The sequence below is a fragment of the Dermacentor variabilis genome, chromosome 9 (genome assembly GCF_050947875.1).
Source record: "Dermacentor variabilis isolate Ectoservices chromosome 9, ASM5094787v1, whole genome shotgun sequence".
Classification (NCBI taxonomy): Eukaryota; Metazoa; Arthropoda; class Arachnida; order Ixodida; family Ixodidae; genus Dermacentor; species Dermacentor variabilis.
This window is the reverse complement of record NC_134576.1, coordinates 145,744,929-145,765,307: the sequence shown is the minus strand read 5'-3', so window position 1 is coordinate 145,765,307 and position 20,379 is coordinate 145,744,929. Positions and strand designations below refer to the sequence as shown.

Sequence of the window (20,379 nt, the reverse complement as noted above, 5' to 3'; positions counted from 1 at the left end):
GGCCGGAAAAATGTTCGAAACGTTTGTACGAGCAGCACGAGATTGCCCCTAGTGTTGCCCGGTTGCATAAACGAATATTTGATGTTTTTGAAGCGTCGAATGAGGGATAAAGCAGAAAAATATTATTGGAGAATTATTAAATTTATGTGGTGTAACGTTTCACTCACAGTATAATAAAATGGAAGTGGATTGAGAAACAGCTTACAACGTTACAACACTTTACCAACTTTACACCCAAAGTAGCGAAAGTACCGTGCTTGAAAGACAAACGAGTAAATCCTTCCTCCGTTGAGAAAGCGAGAGGGTCGCTGGTTGGTCGGTGGTGTGGTGCGGGTAACGAGGATGCTACATGCACGATACCGCCGCTGCTAGCCGCTCGTACGGGCCTGTTATGGGGCGCCCAGTGGGTTTGTTGCAATGCTGAGTAGCTTGTAAATTCATTCCTTGATTTAAGTGGCCCAGCGTCGTTATGGAGGCCCTGATTCCTGTCATCAACAAGCTTCAAGATGTGTTCAACACCATCGGCGCCGACGCTCTTCAGCTACCTCAAATCGTGGTCGTGGGCGCTCAGGTGAGTGAGGCGCGGCGCGTTGCATACACGATTGCGGCTTACCACGTCTTCCTTCGCAGAGTTCGGGCAAGAGCTCGGTCTTGGAAAGCCTAGTGGGCCGGGACTTTCTGCCGCGTGGTTCGGGCATCGTGACCCGCCGACCTCTGGTGCTTCAGTTGCTTTACGTCTCCAAGGACGACGTCCAGCACCGCTCTGCAGATGAAGGCACGTTGCAGCTCGAAGAGTGGGCCAAGTTCTTGCACACGAAGAACAAGATATACACGGACTTTGACGCCGTCAGGGAGGAGATTGAAGCAGAGACCGACCGCATGAGTGGGACCAACAAGGTATGCGCGCAGAGAGTAGGCCGTTTCGCTCGTTCATTGCCCAAAACTCTCTGGCTCAGTGAGTCACTGCGAGTTGTTTATCTTGCACCGCTGAGCCTTCGACAATGCTCGTGCGCAAAGATCGCTGTGACTGTTCGTTATGGGGACTGTGCGGCAAGATTACATCAAAATTCCTCTTTTTGCCGTCTAAACGGTAGCCTTCTGCAGTTCTGTTAGAAATCGAACGCTGTAACATGTTTCTTTACGTGATCCTGTAGAAATGAGTCAGTCAACGATGTCGTGTGTCTTTACTTTGTCTCGTAGGTTGTAATGGTGTGAAGCATGCTGAGCCTAGTTTGATTCGAGCAGCTGATATGAAGCCGCCTATGTTGCGCGTGGGTCGGACCGCGATTAAATATTTTTGACCGCCGATAATAACTGCAGCCATTTTTATTACATTCACATTACAACGAGCAGCTTAGGATCTATACATATGTCTTATGCATGTGGTTTTTTTGCGTGCCAAGCAACCTAGCGCTCAAAGCTATTTATCACAAGGTATTTTAAAAGATTGCACACCAGAGACCATATAAGTCCATCAGAGTGAAAACTAGCATGTCCTATGTCAGCAAGCCAGCTAATGAATGTGTCAACTGGTGTGTAGATCTGTCATGAAATACTTAATGTTCTATCTACTGCAACGCATGGACACGATTGATTTGGTGTTCATAGCATGGGCCACATTTTGAGAGATTTTGGACTCCACTGGAAACAGAAAAAGCAACAACATTGGTTTCTTGTTTTCTAAAACAATGTAGTGCATTTAATCTGGCATGTTTGTACTATCTAAGAGGGCATAAAATATCTGCTGTCTTTTAGCCACCATGAATCACTAGAAATACAATGTATTTGGCATTTTGCCTTAGCGGGTACTCAAGCTGTAGGGTTACGTAGAGAGTTTCACAGATGCCTACTATACCTGGTGTATTGTGCATTAGTGAGCTATACTTAAGTTGCACTACCAGCTCTGCTTGTAATTGATTCAGTACAGCCAAAAATTATTAGAACTAAGCTTGAGTTCTGCTGTGTGACTATTCTCAAGCATACTTGACTGATCAAAGTTCTAACTTCAAGCACACTGTAAGAACCAAATGCAAGGGTTATACACTCATTCAGTCACCATTGGGAATATTGCCTTCATTGAACATTGATTGACTAAGCTAGCAGAAATGGGAGCAATGAAAGGAATGATGCTCCTCTCATCAGTGGTATTTTCACATTGCATCATTCTCATCCGCAGTAACAAGACGCCCATCAGTCTAGTCAGACTGAGCAGGATGTCATATCACACAAAGAATAGAACTTTTTCTAAATTTGATCAGTGAAGGACATGGCCACCATACAAGCTCCTTGACAATGAAATACCCATGTGACAGGGGCATTGATTTGTTGTGCAGGGCATCTGCCCCGAGCCCATCAGCCTGAAGATTTACTCCAGTCGTGTGGTGAACCTTGCACTTGTGGACCTACCGGGACTGACCAAAGTGCCTGTGGGAGACCAACCCGATGACATTGAGCAGCAGGTTCGCACTCTCATCCTGCACTACATCAGTAACCCGAACTCACTCATCCTGGCTGTTACGGCTGCCAATACAGACTTCGCCACCTCTGAGGCACTCAAACTGGCACGGGAGGTGGACCCGGATGGTATGTCATTGAAGCTTTGCTCTGTTTGTGCTACATGCTTCTACTTGAGCATTTTGCACTGTTTCATCCATAACAAGGCACATGTGAAATTGAAGCCCATTGCAAAGCTGCAAGTTATTGTGCAACTGTGTGTGCTAGCAAGTTATTAAACAGTTTAGCATCAGCCCCACAGTGCGCTGCATATCACAGCATCCTAGTTATTCTAATTCTAACATCATCTTGTCTTTAAGCAGATTATCTGCCGAAAATGGAAAAAATGAGCCATTTTATGGGTTCCTGGTTACTGCTATACACAGGATCCCTAACATGCTCACGTAGCACTCTAGAGCCTAAGTATTGACACACCAGCATGTATTAAGTTGTAGACAAAAGATAAGCAGGCTACTTGACATTGAGGGGAATCATGCTGTAATTAAACATATTATTAGCAACCTTTGAATAACTTTGATAGCTGAAATCGTATAGGAAACTCCTACCAGACTTTCTGGATTTCACTCTACTTTGTGTCATTTCAGCAGAAAGTGGAGAATGAAAGGTTGTGAAGAAAGTGTCGGGTCATATGCTGTGTACATAAAAGCCTCATAACACCTGTTGTCATTCCTTCTGAGCAATTATTGCATGTATCTGACTTTTAAAGAAGTTCTCTATGTTGATGCATGTGTGCAGGTCGGCGGACCCTGGCTGTCATTACCAAACTGGATCTAATGGATGCGGGTACAGACGCAATTGATGTGCTGTGTGGACGGGTGATCCCTGTTAAGTTAGGTATCATAGGTGTGGTGAACCGGTCGCAGCAAGACATCAAGGACCGCAAGCCCATTGCAGATGCCTTGCGTGATGAGGCACTGTTCCTTCAGCGCAAGTACCCCGCCCTGGCAGCACGCAATGGCACTGAGTACTTGGCCAAGACTCTTAACCGCCTGCTTATGCACCATATTCGTGACTGCCTCCCCGAGCTGAAGACTCGTGTGAATGTCATGATCTCACAGTTCCAATCCTTGCTGAGCTCGTATGGTGAAGCTGTCCAGGACCAGGTAATGAGCCCTTGGTTTCTGCATCATTACAGATTTTGTTTACTGCACGTGTACCAAAAGTGGCGATCTGCTAGGCCTGTGGCTTAGTCCATATTTGCACCTTTCAGGCTTGTTGCACTTTTGTCAGACATATGTACTAGTCCCACAAAGGTCCATATAACTTAGTAAATGTGAAAAAATCCAACTAGCGAACTTTATCTTGCACTTGTTGCATGCGTCCAGAACTGAAAAGTGCCTTGTGCATTAATGTGTGTGACATTATTCACAGAACTGTCAACAACAACACAGATGTTTGGCATTAGCTTAACAGTTGTGAGCTTTGTGCACTGCTTCCTGAACTGCACTGCCTAACTCAGTCAGCAGTAATGCCCACGTTGGCCCTGCATAGGGAAGGCAGTATCTGCTCCTGAATATTGCTGACAGTGCAAAGATGTTATCACTTTGAGATCTTTAAATTTTTTACTGAAAAATAAAATAAAAGAAGCATTTAGTTCTAGGCACAAGTACTACGACACATTTCTGAACTGGCTCTCAGCATTTTTGCTTTTGTAATTGTAATGCTTGAATGTGTTCTTGCAAAACCATTTCGTGTAGCATGACAGGAAACAGTGCACTGACCCATTTTTCCAATATAAATGTTCACTTAGTTGGCGCATGGGTTGTGTGGTCTCCTTTCTGTCGTCGAACTTTTGTGCTGAAATTTCAAAATGAGTGCATACTGACTTGCTCAGTTTACCCTTCTTCTCAACATTGGTGGTTTCTGTTTCTGCTCATGCAGGGTCAAACACTTCTTCAGATCATCACCAAGTTTGCTTCGTCCTACTGCGCAACGATTGAAGGCACTGCACGGAATATTGAGACAACAGAGCTGTGTGGTGGTGCACGCATCTGCTATATTTTCCATGAGACCTTTGGTCGCACCTTGGATTCCATCCACCCCTTGGGGGGCCTCAGCACTCTCGACATTCTCACTGCCATTCGCAATGCAACGGTAGGAGCTGCCAAGTGGGAGATGCATGCATAGTTTCCTTTGGACGGACTATGGTTATCCATGGGCTGCAATTTAGGACAAACAGCTGTTGTGTAGGGACTTTAGATTCTTTTCAAATTCTTGGATAGTCTGTAAGCCTGCCTCAAGGCCATAGTATAACATCTACAATACATTGTATATATGAGGGAGCCGGGCATAAATGGCTCTTGCTAAAGTGCTGGGTTGTGTGCGTTTAATTCTGTGCAGAATTAATGGCATGTTTGCTTAACACCACATTTGGTCTCAGTGTTTATCTGTCTATCCAAAGTAAACTGCAGCTACATCTCTCATTTTATTGCTCATGTGCTTATCTATCACTGTCAGAAATAAAACAAGTCATTGACCACTGTCAGTACAAAATGGTGTTTTTCGATATCTGCAGATCCTTCTGATGTCATCTTATGTTTATGTTGGTTGGTGACCTGTATAATTTCTAGCAATGCTTTTACCTGACTATATAGCATTACATCATATTCTTGACTCCTGATCTATTACTCCTTTAAGGTGGCCTAATTTTTGCCTTCAGTGTCTGTTCGAGCTGGCTGAGCTAGAAGCTTTGCTTAGTCGTTAGATGTGGGAAGGGAAACTGAGTCATGGCAGTGGCGTCTGTGGCAGGGTCCGCGGCCAGCCCTGTTTGTACCGGAGGTGTCCTTTGAGCTGCTGGTCAAAAGGCAGATCCGGCGCCTGGAGGAGCCGAGCCTGCGCTGCGTGGAACTGGTGCACGAGGAGATGCAGCGCATTATCCAGCACTGCGGCACCGAGGTGCAGCAGGAGATGCTGCGCTTCCCCAAGTTGCACGAGTGCATTGTCGAGGTGGTCACCCAGCTACTGAGGCGTCGCTTGCCTGCTGCCAACTCCATGGTTGAGAACTTGGTTGCCATCGAACTTGCCTACATCAACACCAAGCATCCCGACTTCCACGACGTGGCCAGTGCCCTAACCAAAGCAACGCGCACACATGAGGCAGCCATTGCTGCCCAGGATGGGCTTCCGGAGGTGCGGGACTTTGTAATCGCTTAGTATGCGAAATGTGAGTTAGTGCATAATCACACTGATGAACTATGTTTAACTCTTCAAATTGTTAATGTACACACACAATGTCATATTTCCAGGATGGTTAGCAAAAGGGCTGGTTGGTGTGCTGAGAACAGTTGTGGAAGGAGAGAGAGATGGGTAGAATTGCACACAGTGTTGATGTATATTTTTAGTCTGCCTTTTTTTTTACAGACTCAAGCACATGCATGCTAATTCACACACATTTGAAAATACAGCCCCTGGGGCCATATTGTCAGTCAATAACTTTTGGAGATACCATTTGTAGTTTTTATTCATCGGATTAGCCAAAAGACAAGATGCTTTCTTTCCTAATGAGATGCTTCACTGGACATCACACAAAAAGGAGAGTGTCTCCAAAAGTGCTCGACCCGGTACACAGCCGCAAAAAGACAGAACTTTAGTTGCCTATGCGTCATCACTGCGGCTGCCACATAACAGCAGTTAGCTCTCTGTGATGTGCAGCTGCTGAAGGTTGCACCAATATTCACTAAATTACTTTGCGTAATCTGTTGTTTCTTCTCTGTGGCACCCTGAAACAAAGTTAACTGAAATTTTGCCATGACATGCAGAGTCGTCGTGGGGCAGCAGGTGATGTTGCAGCTTCTGTGCCAGCTGTGAGCAGCAGCAGCAGCACTACTCATGTGGGGGAGCCCAGCAATCCAGCTACCCCTATCAAGAAACCAGTCAATCTGCTGCCTGAGGAGGTAAGCTGCCGGCAGAACACCTTTGGCAAGGTTTCAAGGACATTTACATAGTATGTACAAAATTGCTAATGACAAGCAACAGTAGTCTGATATTGTGAATCAATTACACCGGATGTCCGCACAATCACTGCTTTGGCAGCTAGATCACTTTCTCACATTGCACTTTAGATAGGGCTTTCGAAGTGCAAAACAGCACAACAAGACAAGGCAGACAACACAAGCGCTTGTGTCTAGCAGTTCACAAGCCATGCAACACCAGCCAGCCTAACGTCACGAGCTGCAGTACTCTAGATAGTCAAGAAATCCTGTAATGAGCAAACGCACAAAGCGCTAAAATGTAAAGCTGCTTGTGTCAAGCAGATTACAGTGAAACCTCGTTAAACCGTAGTTGGCCGGAGCTCGGAAAAGGTACATACTAAACGGTAGTACTGTTTAACCGAATAGCATGAGATCGCCCACTTACCTGTCGAAAACGGAACTCAGAGAAAGTGCGAACTCAGAGAAAGTGCGATGAAAGGGGAAAAAACATGCAGTATTTATTCACTTCGCGCGACAAAAGCGTTATTTTTGTTTGATGCCGCGGCGGCCTAGCACGCCGACGACAGCGGCCTCAAACTTACTGAAGCTGCGTGCCAGCTTTTCAGCCAGCACCCTCTTCTCGGCAAACACTCGCATGCCAGATCCCTCGTTGGCGTTACGTATTCTCCGTGCACATGCGCGGTAGTGCTGCAGAAGTCCCGGGGGCGCCTTTTTCATTGCCGGGTGCCGGAGTTTGGAATACTTTTCATTTGGAATAGAGTTAAGTTATCGCGCCCCTATTGTCGCCGCGACGATTGCATTCATGAGGCTGACGCAACGCGCAGCTTATGCCACTGCCGGGCCTGAATCGCCCGTGCTATCGCTTTCCGTGTCGTCCTCGTCACTGTCGCTAGTCGACACTTCGGCAACAACAGAGGCAACGATGGCGAAAAGTCGAACCTCGTAGCCGACATATCTTCGCGGTCGCAGCAGCGCAGCCGAGCAACTTCTTCGCATTCCAAATGCCACACACTGTAGTCAACAGCAGATCCCTGTTGTGTGTCAGCGCCGACTTCTTCGTGTCACGTTCGATAGCACGGACGATGTCTAATTTTTCTTCTATGCTGAGCACCCGGCGTCTTTTTTTATCCAAGCTTCGGAACGACGCGAGTCCTCGCTTGCACGACGCCATAACGCTCTCTGGCACCGCGTCGAAATGATGTTGATGTTGATGTGGCTTCACGCGCAAACGCACAGGGCACTTGGAGGCCGTTGTTCCGATCTCTGAGGCGTGTTGTTCTGCCGGGCTGCCCGATGGAGATGGCGCAGCGCCGTGTTTGCGCGACGAAAAGTTCAAACGCTACGTTTTAACCGATGCGTACGCAGTAAGCTGGTACGGTTTATGCGGATACGAAACACATTATGTTCAATGGCCGCTGAGTCGGGGATTTGACTTTACTACTTTTAAAACGAAACTACTGTTTAAGCGGGTACGGTTTAACGAGGTTTTACTGTATTTCTCACAGCATGTTCACAGTTTGCTTGAATAAAGTTCAACTATGTACATGTGGTCTTAACAATAAGAGAAACAGCACATTGATTACATACTTTTGCGACGATCGCCTCTCTCGCAGCCAACTGCAGGGCCCCGGAAACTGTCAGCTCGAGAGCAGCGGGACTGTGAAGTGATTGGTGAGTGAGCCTTTGCTATGCATTTGAGTCTGTGTCCCTTGGAGATGTATGAGTAAGCACTGTAAAGTGTTAGTTTCGTGTCCACTTCCGATCCGGCTTGTCTCTGCAAAGCTGACACTGAGCTTGTGGCTTTGTGCACATGCAGAGCGGCTGATTCGATCGTACTTCCTGATTGTGCGCAAGAACATCCAGGATTCTGTGCCCAAAGCAATCATGCACTTCCTGGTCAACTACGTCAAAGACAATTTACAGAGTGAGCTGGTGACGCATCTATACAAGCACGACTGCTTCAACCAACTGCTGGCTGAGTCAGAGCATGTTGCAGTGCGACGGCGCGAGGCGGCCCAGATGGTCAAGGTAGGCGACCAACTCCCAACTGTGAAGTTTCCAAAGCATCACTGAGGGATGTTATTGGGTTTTTAAAAGATGCAACGGCTAGACGCAAAGAGCTGATTACTCAAGTATCATGTTCATTGTGCGTGATATGCAATTAAGTAAAGCAGAATCACGAGAAATGAAAATGGCAAGCAAAAGGACAGAAATTTCACATCTGACAATGGTAACTGTCATATGCAAATAGGTGCATCTTTTTTTCATGTAAGGGTATTTTATTTTTGTCTCAGTTGTATGTCCTGCCTTTGCATTGCTGATTTCGTGATTATCCCTTACTAGCTAGCTCAACGCTGCCCTTTGCTAGCACGGACAGAAATGTGGCGCTATGTTAACAAGGTTTCTCCCAGTAGCAGTTTAACCACTCACTATGAAAGTGATAAGAAATGCAGATATTGGCCCTGGCTGCATTTGCTGCTTAGCATGCGATTCGGCTGTAAATGCACAAGCTTCCTTTCTGGCATTTATTATGCTGTGTTTGCAAAATTAATTTCTAAATATATCATGCAGGATTTAGAATGCTGCTGAGTTACAAGGTTACTAGTTTCTGCCTGTGTGTTGTTTGTATGCTTACTTGACGCTTGCTATGAGTTCTGGAACTACACTATTACGAGTTTGTGGTTCAGAAAAGGGCTGTGAAATCCAAACTTATACAATTTGTAATATGGTGGTAACGATAGAGGACTACTAAGGTACAGCTAGATAGAGAGCATACTAAGTAATTAGTATCTGTGGCTATTTTAATGTCTAGTAATAATAATAATAATAATAATAATAATAATAATAATAATAATAATAATGTCCACCATAAAACAATTTCACTGGAGTTAATTCTTGAAGAAGCTCTGGTGAACTAAGAATTCGCATTCGAAACTGAGTTGGTCAGTGTTACAATGCCATTCGTTACACAGGCAGCAGTACATCTTGGGGTTCGACAGCAATACAGTGTTGCTAACATGATCTTGGATTGTAGCACAAAGTGAACACGGACACAGAAAGGAGCAGACAGGACGAGTGCTCCTAGCGCTCCTTTCTGTATCCGTGTTCACTTCACGCAACAATCCAAGATCACGTTACCGTACCAACTCGCCCAACCTTCTATCCTTTTGCATTATAGTGTTGCTACTTGTAACAACAAAATACTATTCTTTTTATGCTTGTTCTTGTGTCTCTTATATTATACTTCTGTTGGAGAAGCAGATTCCCTAGTCTTTAACCTTGAAACGAGCAAGTTGTAGTAGGACAGGGAACAAGGACACGAGAAGGCACAAGAGATTATATACATACATAACGGTACTAGCAACAACGGCTTTTATTTTCAAAACCAAGCCATACTATGTACCTCACGCGCACCATGATATAGATCACATGGAAGCAACAAGTTCTAACAAAGAAAAATACATGCATAACAGAACCAAGAATGTAGCCAGAAGACAGCATTACTACCGCTTGCGCAGGAAATTCAATTCTTTATGTGACAACGCTATCAATGGCTTGCTTATGCACAATTCACTAAGTCTGTTGATATGCTCAGCCGCTATAATTAAGCGGGTAACCTTGTCCTTATATCTACCTAAAACAACACTGTCATCAAACATTGGGTGGAAACCACAATTCTGAGAATGTGGTTGCCACATTTGCTACAACTTGCTCGTTTGAAGATGAGCAACCAACAAGCCTACATCGCCACTCTCTAATACAGCGGATTTAGTGTTGGCATTTCTAGTTGCCAAGTACATTAATTTTTGAATGCCAAATTGAACCCAGCTTTTCATCACATGGCTTGCATTGTATATGCACTTGCCTGAGATTATTTTGTTGCTTTAGCCCCTTCAGTCACAAGTCTCAATGTATTGCTGGGAAAAAAACTTTCAATCAATCATGTAGAACAACTAAAAAAAAGAAATGCTGCTTTATCAATGTTATGTGGTTTCTTTTTGTAGACCAGTTTGGGCTACATATATATGGTATGGGAAGTAGCACAAGGCAGAGGGGCAATGGATATGTCATAAATATTTTGCGTGCATCAACTTTATAAAATATTTTCTGCTGTGTAAATGTGGCTCTTCCTTTCATTTGCAGAATGCACAGACAGTAAGCCTCGTATCTACTACTTTTTATATTTATCATGCTGCCACTAAAGAATTTGCACCTTTCATGTGTAGATGACATGACTGAAGGGGCTGCATATGAGAAAGGCTGTGAATTGAATTAGTGTGCCAAGTTCTGCTTACCAACCAGAGCTGCTTCTCTTCTGTTGCAGGCATTACACAAAGCAAGCCAGATAATTGGGGAAATAAGGGAGACCCACATGTGGTGAGACTCCCTGCACCATTTTGGATGCCATGTAGTATTGTTCTTAAGTTGCACTTGAGATAAAATTGTTCCAGCACCAGCCTTTGTCTGTTCCTGTACAAACCCTTCTGCAAAAGTGAGGTAACAAATCACATACTCTACCTGATGCCATGAAAACATTATGCAGCAGTAACGTTAGTGATGATAGCTGTTGCATATTTTCGAGCAAGTAATTCTTTCCACTTATATTGAACATGATACTGTGTTTCTGCAGGTGTAGCACGAAATTGTTTTTTAGAAAGCAATTTGAGTTATATCTTGAACCGTGCTTCATGTATTGTGTATAGGTGTTTCGCAGTGTTCCATTTCAAACATGCAATGATAACCTGGTTGATCAGGATACTGCAGCTAACAAAAAACACCTTGTACAAGTTACCGACTGATTTTTTTTTCTGCGGTGAAGAAATAAAATGTTCAAATAATAAGCTGCACAGTACGAAAAACTTATGCAGATCCCACACTGTGTGGGAATCGAGGTAAGCAAAGCTTTCGATGCTGTTCACTTTGATTGACTATAATTAGTGGTGATGTTGACCACGAAGCACCAGGAAGGTTTAATTTCTTCAACGCTCAGTCCAATCCAAGCGGGGCGAGCTGATGTTAAACATTTCCTTGCATGCATCACTGCTGTTTGTCTGCGTTGTACGCAGAACACGTGTTTGCTTGAGGTGTTGTGTGCCATTGTTCATAACCTCTGAGAGGCTTGAGCATTGTCATTGCCTCACAATGCTCACATGGCACATCACATCGTGGCTGAAGTGTTAAACTTCAATTTAATTATTTAATCGGATTATGAGGCACGCCATGGTGGTGGACTTCACCTTAATTTTGACACCCTGTTGTTCTTTAATGTGCACCTAAATCTAAGTGCACAAGCATTTTTGTATTTCACTCCTGTCGAAATGGGGCTGCCACAGTTGGGGTCGAACCCGCGACCTTCAGTAGTGCCATAGCGGCAAAGCAATCACGGCGGGCACAGAAATGTCGATTTGATGTGCGACCGCTTCCGCAGTGTCTCCTAGACCCTACGGTGCTTTAATGCGTCTTTGCGTCCGCTCGCCCTGCGTCAGTTGCTTGACAAATTTGTATGGTTGCATGGTGTTTATTTTTCAGAAGTAGCGCAAATTCGCATTTAAGCACCGTAGAGTCTGGGTGACACTACGGATGCAGTCACACGTCAAATCAACACACTGTGCCCACTGTGTTAGCTTTTTGGCTATGGCATTCCTCATGGTCGTGAGTTTGATCCAGACCACGGCAGTCGCATTTTGACGTGAGTGAAATACATCAATGTGCACTTAGCTTTAGGTGCATGTTAACGAACACCGGGGCGTCAAAATTAATCCAGAGTCTTCCAATACTGCATGCCTCATAATGCGATTGTGGTTCTGATTCTAAACTTCAGTTTACCGAGATTGCCCTCAAATTTGCTCAACTGCTGTTGTGCCTAGTCGTAGCATTTCCTTGCCTTCTCACGTCGCCTTTTCCCTTTTCTGCCCTCCTCCCATGTATGAGAACTACGAGCGTAGGGTGGCAAGGCTGTCAACTCATTTCGTTACTGTGGGGGTTCTGCCCATTCTCTGTATCCTTTCCCGACCTGCACGTTTGTAGTAAGGTAAGCGCTGCAGTTTCTGCAATGCTTTTACAGGGGCGGATGTCACGGATAATTACAGCTGTCAAGAAGATAATGTGGTGACGCCCAGGGATTTAGAAGGGTTTGGGTGCGAGCTAGTTGGTACGGGTCATTCATTTTGAACAGCGCCATAAACACACAGACAAGGAAGAGAACAAGCAGCGCTGGTCCTTTGCTTTTCCTTGTCCGTTTTTTTTTGGCGCTGTTTAAAATGAATGCCCAGAGAGCTCGCGCCAGAGGGCATTGTGCACATGCAACGCGATATAAAGGTCCAAACGAGTTTCTCGCGTCGCCTTTCCTGGCTGCCACGCTCCTTCCATGTGAAGGAGCGTGACGTGAGGGTATATAAATTTCCGTGTTGCATGCTCTGAACCACTTCCCCACGCGGCGTGCAAGACAGCAGTAGCAGAAAAGTCGAAGGAAGCGGTAAAGAAAGCTCTGCCTTAAAAAGAAAATTCAAGAAAGAATTGGTTTTCACAATGCCAGCAGCTTGGAAATTTTTTACGGCTTTTTCTTCTATACGGCCGCCAGCGTAGCCCGTGCTGATCGGCTGTGGCGATCTCCCCCGCCCCGCCCCACCCGATTACTTACGAGCGCTTCGTACCAATGTATTAGCGGCAAGATGACCATGAAGACTGGGCAAGCGAGTGGCACAAACGCAGCGCTATTTGTGCTTCGTTTGAAACGTCAGGTGTCGGCTCTCAAACTGACGGTTTGGTGCCGATTTGACACAGATCTATTCACAGCGGCCGTTCGGCGCTCGAGAGAAGAAAAAAACGCCTCGCTAACGAAAGCGAGGGTTTGTGCAAGCCGAAAACTCGTTGGCCAAACGTGATCTACATTTTCTTTATTTTCTCTGAAAGCAGACGTGCCCGTAATAAGCACGGGATCTGCCGCAGAGAATATACTTGCGGCCAAGCTCAGAAGCACAGTTTCGACCCTCTACGCATTGCTCAAGAAACGGCCGTGCAAATGAGAAAATCTCGAGGCACCAGTTAACGGCACGCCCAATGCTCAGCAAGAACAAACACGTGAGGCTGAAAAGCCTGTATTGCGTCAGAAGGTCTTGAAGACTGTCTCCAGCAGCCACGCCATGAGGGCGCGCACATCGGTGAAGACGGCGACACTGGACACGGCGCGGGCGTCGTCCAGCCACGAGAGCAGGCCGACGAGGACCCAGCCCTGGACGGTGTCCACCATCAGTGCAGTGCCGGGGTCGACCACCTCGCGAAGGCCGCCGATGCTGACGGCGCAGAGCTCGTTCGAGGGCTCCCCGGCTGCGCGGAGGCACCAAAGTCACATCCACGTATGCCAGTGCAATGCACGGATGAATCGGTCTCGGGGCGCTAGATCTGGACAATGAAGATTCGTATTGGTCGAATTCGCCGCCCTACTGTCTGCTCCTTATTGGCGCGCGAGGAGCAGGCGTGCATAGTCTCGCCTTTTGCTCTGGCATCATGACAATCGTGATTGTCAAAACTTTAATTTCGAAAGCAAGTGTGGTGGAAATTTTACTACACAGGGGGGAATTCTGCACGGCACCGGATTTCTACCCAATGGTCCAAGCGATATAACGAATGCTTAAAGACGCGCGCAGAGTTAGTGCCGTTGACTGCCTGGGTAGATTTTGTGCACTAGATTGTGGTTCGGGCAAGAGTAGTCAACAGTGCCCGTCGGCAAAGAACTTGCGACGCGGGCATGCATTTGATGCACTGAAGTCCGCTTTGAGGGGGAAAAAGGAAAGGATGAGACGTGCCCGAGGCCCTCCGTAACCTTAACAATGTTTATTGGTTGGGTAGGGCCGCTGTAATGCCTTTTTGGCGCTGTGGGTGCTCTCTACTAGCTCACCGGTGTCGTGGGCCATCTGCGGGAGCAGCGAGCAGTTGACGAGCTGCACGGACTCCCTGGTCAGGGCGGTGGGCAGGCGGCCCGCTCCTCCCCCGGCCGAGCCCCCCTTGGGACGGCCTTCGTGGCGCGCCATCCACAGCACCGAGCCGTACACCGGCACGTCGGGCCAGGGCAGGCACAGGGCGCTCACGCCGCCGCCCTGCGCCACGGTCACCGCGCACCTTCGGGTTACGGGGCGCTTTCGGAGTGCGCGGCAAGACGTGCGGCTTCCTGCAACGCTTGAACCGCGTACACGCCAGCACACGACGTCTTCATGCATACGCCAGCTGTTTTCGTGACTGGTCAGGCTCCTGGTGAAAACTTTGCCATAGACACGCCAGCAGCCGCGCAGCGGCGGATTTCCTGGAGTCTAGCGCGCACATCTGTAATTTTGGACCCGCTGTTTCCTCCGAGAGAGTCGAAACTGGCGGGAGTGAATCGCCACTGCGGACAGCTAGCGTGTTCCGCATAAAACCCTTTTATTCTTTCATTTCGCGGACCTGGAGAAGTGATGTTACTTGGCTGATGTGACAAGAACCGAAACATTTTGGGTAAACACGGAACGAAATTCACGCCCTTGACGTGTTGCGGTCTGCGTATGTCAGTTGAACGTATTTACTTTTTTTTTTTCTAGATTTAGGATACCCCGAGGGGGTGTATGTTTAATGAGTAAAATACGTCAGAGGAACTGTAACTCCTTTTAAGATGGATGAATAACAGACATTGAAGTCGCCCTAATGCACGCGTCGCACCCATGTACCCCCCCTTCCCCCATTCTCAACGTCATTCCTCGTCAGAACGTCGTAGTGCAAGTGAAGTGCAAGTGCAAGTGAAGCGCAAAAAAGAAAAGAGGGACCCCCGTGTGTATCTGCTTTCTGCGCTTCGCATGCAGGATATGCCGTACCAATAATGCCGAATGTCTACGCTTCCACACAGAGTGAAATTGAGCGGAGATCTTCGACCTCTGTGGACTGCCGACTTCGCACGTGCTACCGCCCTCGTGTCTTCCAACAGGGGGAATCGTGACGTCACCCTTGTTCCCAATTTAGCGGCCGCGCTATGTGGGCGCCGCACCTGAATGTCGATGGGCTCGGCGAGCACGAGCACGGCGAGGTCGTTGACGGCCCGGGTGGTGCCGTGGAACCGACATCCCGGGTGGCACAGTGCTGTCGACACCGGCACGCTCACGTAGGAGCGGGGCGAGGCGTGCCCCCTGTGGGCGGCCGCGCTGCCATTGCGCAGGTAGACGCGGTACGACGGCTTGTAGCGCGACGCGAACAGGCAGTGTGCCGCCGTCAGAACGTGCCTGCGTAAGGCGCAGCGAGAAAAAAAATCGAGTTTGATAGTGCAGTGCGAGGAAGGTTAATTGCAGATCACCGCGTACGTGAATTTTCCGATTACGGGAACAGTTTGGAAATTGGACCATCAGTGGTTTGTCTGCTTGTCACGCCAGCATTTACTTGTCTGGCTACACTCGCCCTATATCATTCTGTAAAAATTCATGTATGACATTTTCGAACTGGGTTGCATGTTTCTGAGTGATCGGCAGGACGACCTTTGCGTTACTACAGCATCATACAACACGCAATTGTCACTTGCGATGACAAAAAGAAAAGTCAAGTTTCGCCCGACAGGTGAAGCATTGATTGCGATAGCAAATTATTAGACCGCTATACGAAGTAAGATTAGCCGTTTTATTAGCTGCATAAACTGTAAACATTCGCTTACTAAGTAAATTAACTACCACTTTTGTCACGCGCACACAGGACAAACACGAACACATCTCACTTGATGACAACGGGCTCGCACTGCTTCACCTCCGCCGCAGGTAGGCCCGGCATTGCGCTACCTTCGGGTTGGATCCACGTATGGGAAGTGCTTAACGCCTGCTTCACCTGCGCCGCGGGTGTGCCCGGTATTGCACTATCTTCGGTATCGGCCCACGTATGGGGAGTGCTTAACGCCTGCTTCACCTGCGCCGCGGGTGTGCCCGGTATTGCACTATCTTCGGTATCGGCCCACGTATGGGGAGTGCTTAACGCCTGCTTCACCTGCGCCGCGGGTGTGCCCGGTGTTGCATTGTCTCCGTGCCGACCCGCGGCGGAGGTGAAGCACTTTGCTTTTCGTTTAAGAGCTTCGACTGTCGTCAGCTTTCGCTGTCATTCCGTCTTCACACAGCGGAACGGTTGTCAATTTTTTTCACACCTTTTGGATGGCGGTAGTTATCGACATCTCCTGGGCTGTGAAGGCCAGTTCCTCATCGATTCGGTGCCCGCTCGATTAACTCAAGATGAGTTCAGCTGTCACCATCTATTCAACGATCACGCGCATCGCTGTTGCTTCGTTAGTTCAATATTCTTTGTTTAGACTGACCCACGGACTAGGAAAGCTATTCGGTTCTTTGTCAGCTGCTCTGTACGCTCGTGGAATGAGTTGCGGCAGGAGAAAACGCCAGTTGCATTTAACTTTTAATTTTCCTTCATTATTTCCTCGAGTGTCGGCTCGCCGCGATGCTGGCAGATCCTCGGAACCATATATCCGCGATATGCGTTAGATAAGGTGGAAAATAAAATAATGAGGAACAGTGTCCATCATCAGACCGTGCAATATCCGTTAAACCGATAAGCAATATATGACTGTCACCCGTTACGTCGTCTGGCTTTTCCCTCATTGCACAGCACTTTGGCAGCTGGAAGCAAGAGTCGCAAGGAGTTGAGAAATTAAGCGATCTTCGAAGGGAGAGAGCCGAGGCAACAGCCAAACAGGAAGGAAAAGCGAAAATTAACAACGTTAACCGTTGTTTGGGAAAATGTTTATCCATCAACATCTTTTTATTTAAAATAAGGAAATAGAGAAAGCGCCGCCGGAAATGGATAATAATTCCATGTGTTTTGAATGACGCTTCTACAGTCATCAATCGAGCCGCCTGATGTAGCCACTTCTCTGCTGTGCTAATGTGGGTGTTTTTCTAACCTTCCGCGGCGGGTGCAGTATGTCTAGAACTGCAGCGTCCTGCGCTCTACGCGGTTGTACGGGACTGCTGACTACGCCTCAATACGCACCTTCTCGAACAACAACACGAGTAGCTTTTGCCACTTGGTAGAGCAGTAAACGAGGGATCCAGAAGAACCTGTGATTGTTCCGCAAATATGTATTTTTCTATAATTCTTCCAGAGCTAATTAAAAAAGCGCTACTAGACTTTTATTTTACATTTCCCGTGTTCACTTGTTCTTGGCAGTGTTCTTTTTGCGCTTCTTTCATGAGCGAGTTCATTTGGCGTGGTTCCTCGTTTGCCAAGTAAAGGAGAGGTGTACCTCACAGGCCTATCTGTGAGATATACCTCATTTCAATTCTCTTTTGCGGATTTACGCATCATTATGGCGAATTGAGGGCATTATTAACATTTATGCTAGTAAAGGTACCTCCTTCTCCCATTATTTGCATATAAAGGTTACCTTGGGTCTCCCCCCTCCCCAAAAAAAGAAAATCCTGGGTACGTAACCTCGGCGCTAAAATGAACCAAGAGAGACGCGGCCAAGACAAACACACTGATGCGCAAGAGCATCAAGAGGGTGCTAGGTCTTCCGATCAGTACAAGCACGGAGCGGCTCGATCGGCTAGGGGTCCACAATTCGCTAGCAGAAATCATCGAAGCACAGACCAAGGCACAGGTCGTGCGGCTGTCGACCACCAGGGCCGGCAGACGCATCCTAGAAGAAGCAGGGATAAATGCAGAGGCAGAGCGCAACGCACGCAGCGTCGCGCTCAGCGCGGCGGTCAGGGGCACTTTCAAGGTAGAACCGCTTCCGAGAAACGTCCTCCCGCAATTCAACGAGGGGCGCCGAAAGGCGAGGGCCCGAGCACTGCTGAAATCGACCGCCAAGTGTCCGGGACTGGCGGCATTTGTAGACGCGGCCCAGTACGGGCGCAGCGACCGGTACGCGGCCGTCTCAATACGCTGGGATGATACGATCATTAACGCAGCATCGGTCAAGGGGGTAACGTCCTATGTGGCCGAACAGGTGGCAATAGCCATGGCAATGAGGGACCCCGAATGTCCTTACGTCTACACAGATTCGCGATCGGCGGCCAGAGCATTCGCCTCGGGCTCGATATCGCGGAAAGCGGCGGCCGTCCTCGGCAGCGAGGGAGCCGCGGGTCAGCACATCGTCAAATGGTTTCCAGCCCACATGGGGGCCGACGTGCACCCCGACTTTCCCAACGCCAACGAGCTGGCGCACGGACGCGCGCGAGGACTCACGCACCGCGGCGATCTTGGCGAGCGAAGTGGCGGGGAGGGAGGGGAGCACCGAGATCCGCTGCTCACCTTCAACGAAATAACAACGCATTATCAGCTGTCGAGGAGGGCCTTCCCGCTCCCCCACGCTAAACTTACTAGACCACAGTCATCTATATTCAGAATGCTGCAAACAAGGTCGTTCCCCTCGAGAGGCAGAATGAGCCTTTATTCACCGGACGTAGAGCCGCAATGTCCGGATTGCGGCGAATCGTACTGCTCGCTATCGCACATGCGTTGGCAATGCTCCGCGTTAAGCGGCACCGTGTTCAGCAAAGAAGAAGACTGGATGGACGCCCTGCGAAGCGGCGACCACCAGACCCAGCTCCGGGCCGTCCAGCGGGCTCACGAAAGGGCGGAGGCTCACGGGCTTCCCGTCCCAACGTGGGTGCGGCCCGCGACCCCAGCCGACCACTAAACCAAGAGTGGGTGGGGAGGGGTTCCTCAGGACACAATAAAGTTATTTCCTCCCCCTGGGTACGTGCCTGCCCGCAACAAGTAGTAATATGCACTATCACACCGTTTGCTTTTACTGGTGGTTAATGTGCAGTGAGAATACCTGCTGCTGCAGCTCATTTGCCGCCACACTGACATTGTAACTTCTGTTCGTGTTATCTGCGCGTGTCGTCAACCTTTCTTTGCTGCCTTACAATCACCGACCACGTGGGTATCTCGCGTAACAAAGCGACGCATTCCGTCGGCTCGAATGCGGCCAGAGAGTCGCGCGGCGAATACCTTGCGGTGACGAGGGCGCCGGCGCACGTCGAGGTCAGCCTGTGGGTGACGGCCACCCGCGCCAGGTGGCCGAAGAAGGAGTCCGGCCCCCCGCGGCGGTCTGACGAGCCGTTGGAGTCTCCCCTGGCGGCCTGGAAAACGCTGGGGCAAGGCAGCAGGTCCTCCGGGTCCTGGACGTCGGTCATCGCCTCCACGCGCACCGTCACCATCCAGGGCAGCGAGTGGGCGCCACCCAGCGGGATGCCGCCTTCCGAACCGCACTGGCTGGGGATCGGGAAGTGCTCCGTGCGACAGCACCGGCCGCCCCGCGGCACTGCAGAGGCGAGCAGCAGCAGCAGCCCGAGCGCGAGGGACGCGGCGTCCGCAGCCATGGCTTCCGTCCTGTTCGGTCGCAGCCGGCGCGCGCCCTCGCGAGGCTTCGTGTCTCGTCTCGTATCCCAAGCAGTGGCGCGTACCCACTATGGGGGATCGGCCAAGAAGCGGGCGGTTTTCCGTACGCTTAGAAGCAAAAGTAGATTTGAATAGTAGAACGTGGGACTATAGAACTGTAATTTAGAAGTGTAATAATAATATTGTTAACAATTTTGATAAAGTAAGTAAGTAAGTAAGTAAGTAAGTAAAGTAAGTGAGTGAGTGAGTGAGTGAGTGAAGTAAAGTAAGTAAGTAAGATAATTATTGATAATTTTAGAAATTCAGCAAAGTACTCTTTTTGTCTCTCTAATAAAATTGTAAACTGCAAGAAAAGCATCCCTGTGGCTGGACCCCAGTGAGGTCGCCCCAAAAGAAAGAATGGTTGGCGATATCCCAAGTTTGATAAATGAGTTTTCTAATAGTTTTCTTTGTTTTAGAAAGCGGCGGCACGAGAGAAAGTAATGTTCGATAGTTTCAGGTGCACTGCAACAAGAACATAGAGGGGACATAGCGAGACCACACCTGTGTAAATAAAACTTTAGAGGAGGTATAC

General features: G+C 48.3%; 2 protein-coding genes across 2 annotated transcripts; one reads left to right on the top strand and one right to left on the bottom strand.

Moving 5' to 3' along the window:
- Positions 1-229: 229 nt before the first annotated feature.
- Drp1 (dynamin related protein 1) lies at positions 230-10,902 on the top strand. Its single transcript, XM_075669843.1, has 10 exons — positions 230-571; positions 631-897; positions 2,334-2,583; positions 3,250-3,617; positions 4,396-4,608; positions 5,263-5,643; positions 6,273-6,407; positions 8,060-8,117; positions 8,263-8,474; positions 10,771-10,902. The coding sequence occupies exons 1-10, from the start codon at positions 470-472 to the stop codon at positions 10,825-10,827; spliced, it is 2,043 nt and encodes a 680-aa protein (XP_075525958.1). The 5' UTR covers positions 230-469; the 3' UTR covers positions 10,828-10,902.
- A 2,418-nt stretch (positions 10,903-13,320) lies between these two features.
- On the bottom strand, positions 13,321-20,002 carry LOC142557758 (serine protease 33-like). The gene is made up of 4 exons (XM_075669842.1): positions 19,416-20,002; positions 15,457-15,688; positions 14,344-14,542; positions 13,321-13,772 (listed from the first exon to the last, which is right to left on the bottom strand). The coding sequence occupies exons 1-4, from the start codon at positions 19,784-19,786 to the stop codon at positions 13,552-13,554; spliced, it is 1,023 nt and encodes a 340-aa protein (XP_075525957.1). The 5' UTR covers positions 19,787-20,002; the 3' UTR covers positions 13,321-13,551.
- Between the last annotated feature and the right edge of the window lie 377 nt (positions 20,003-20,379).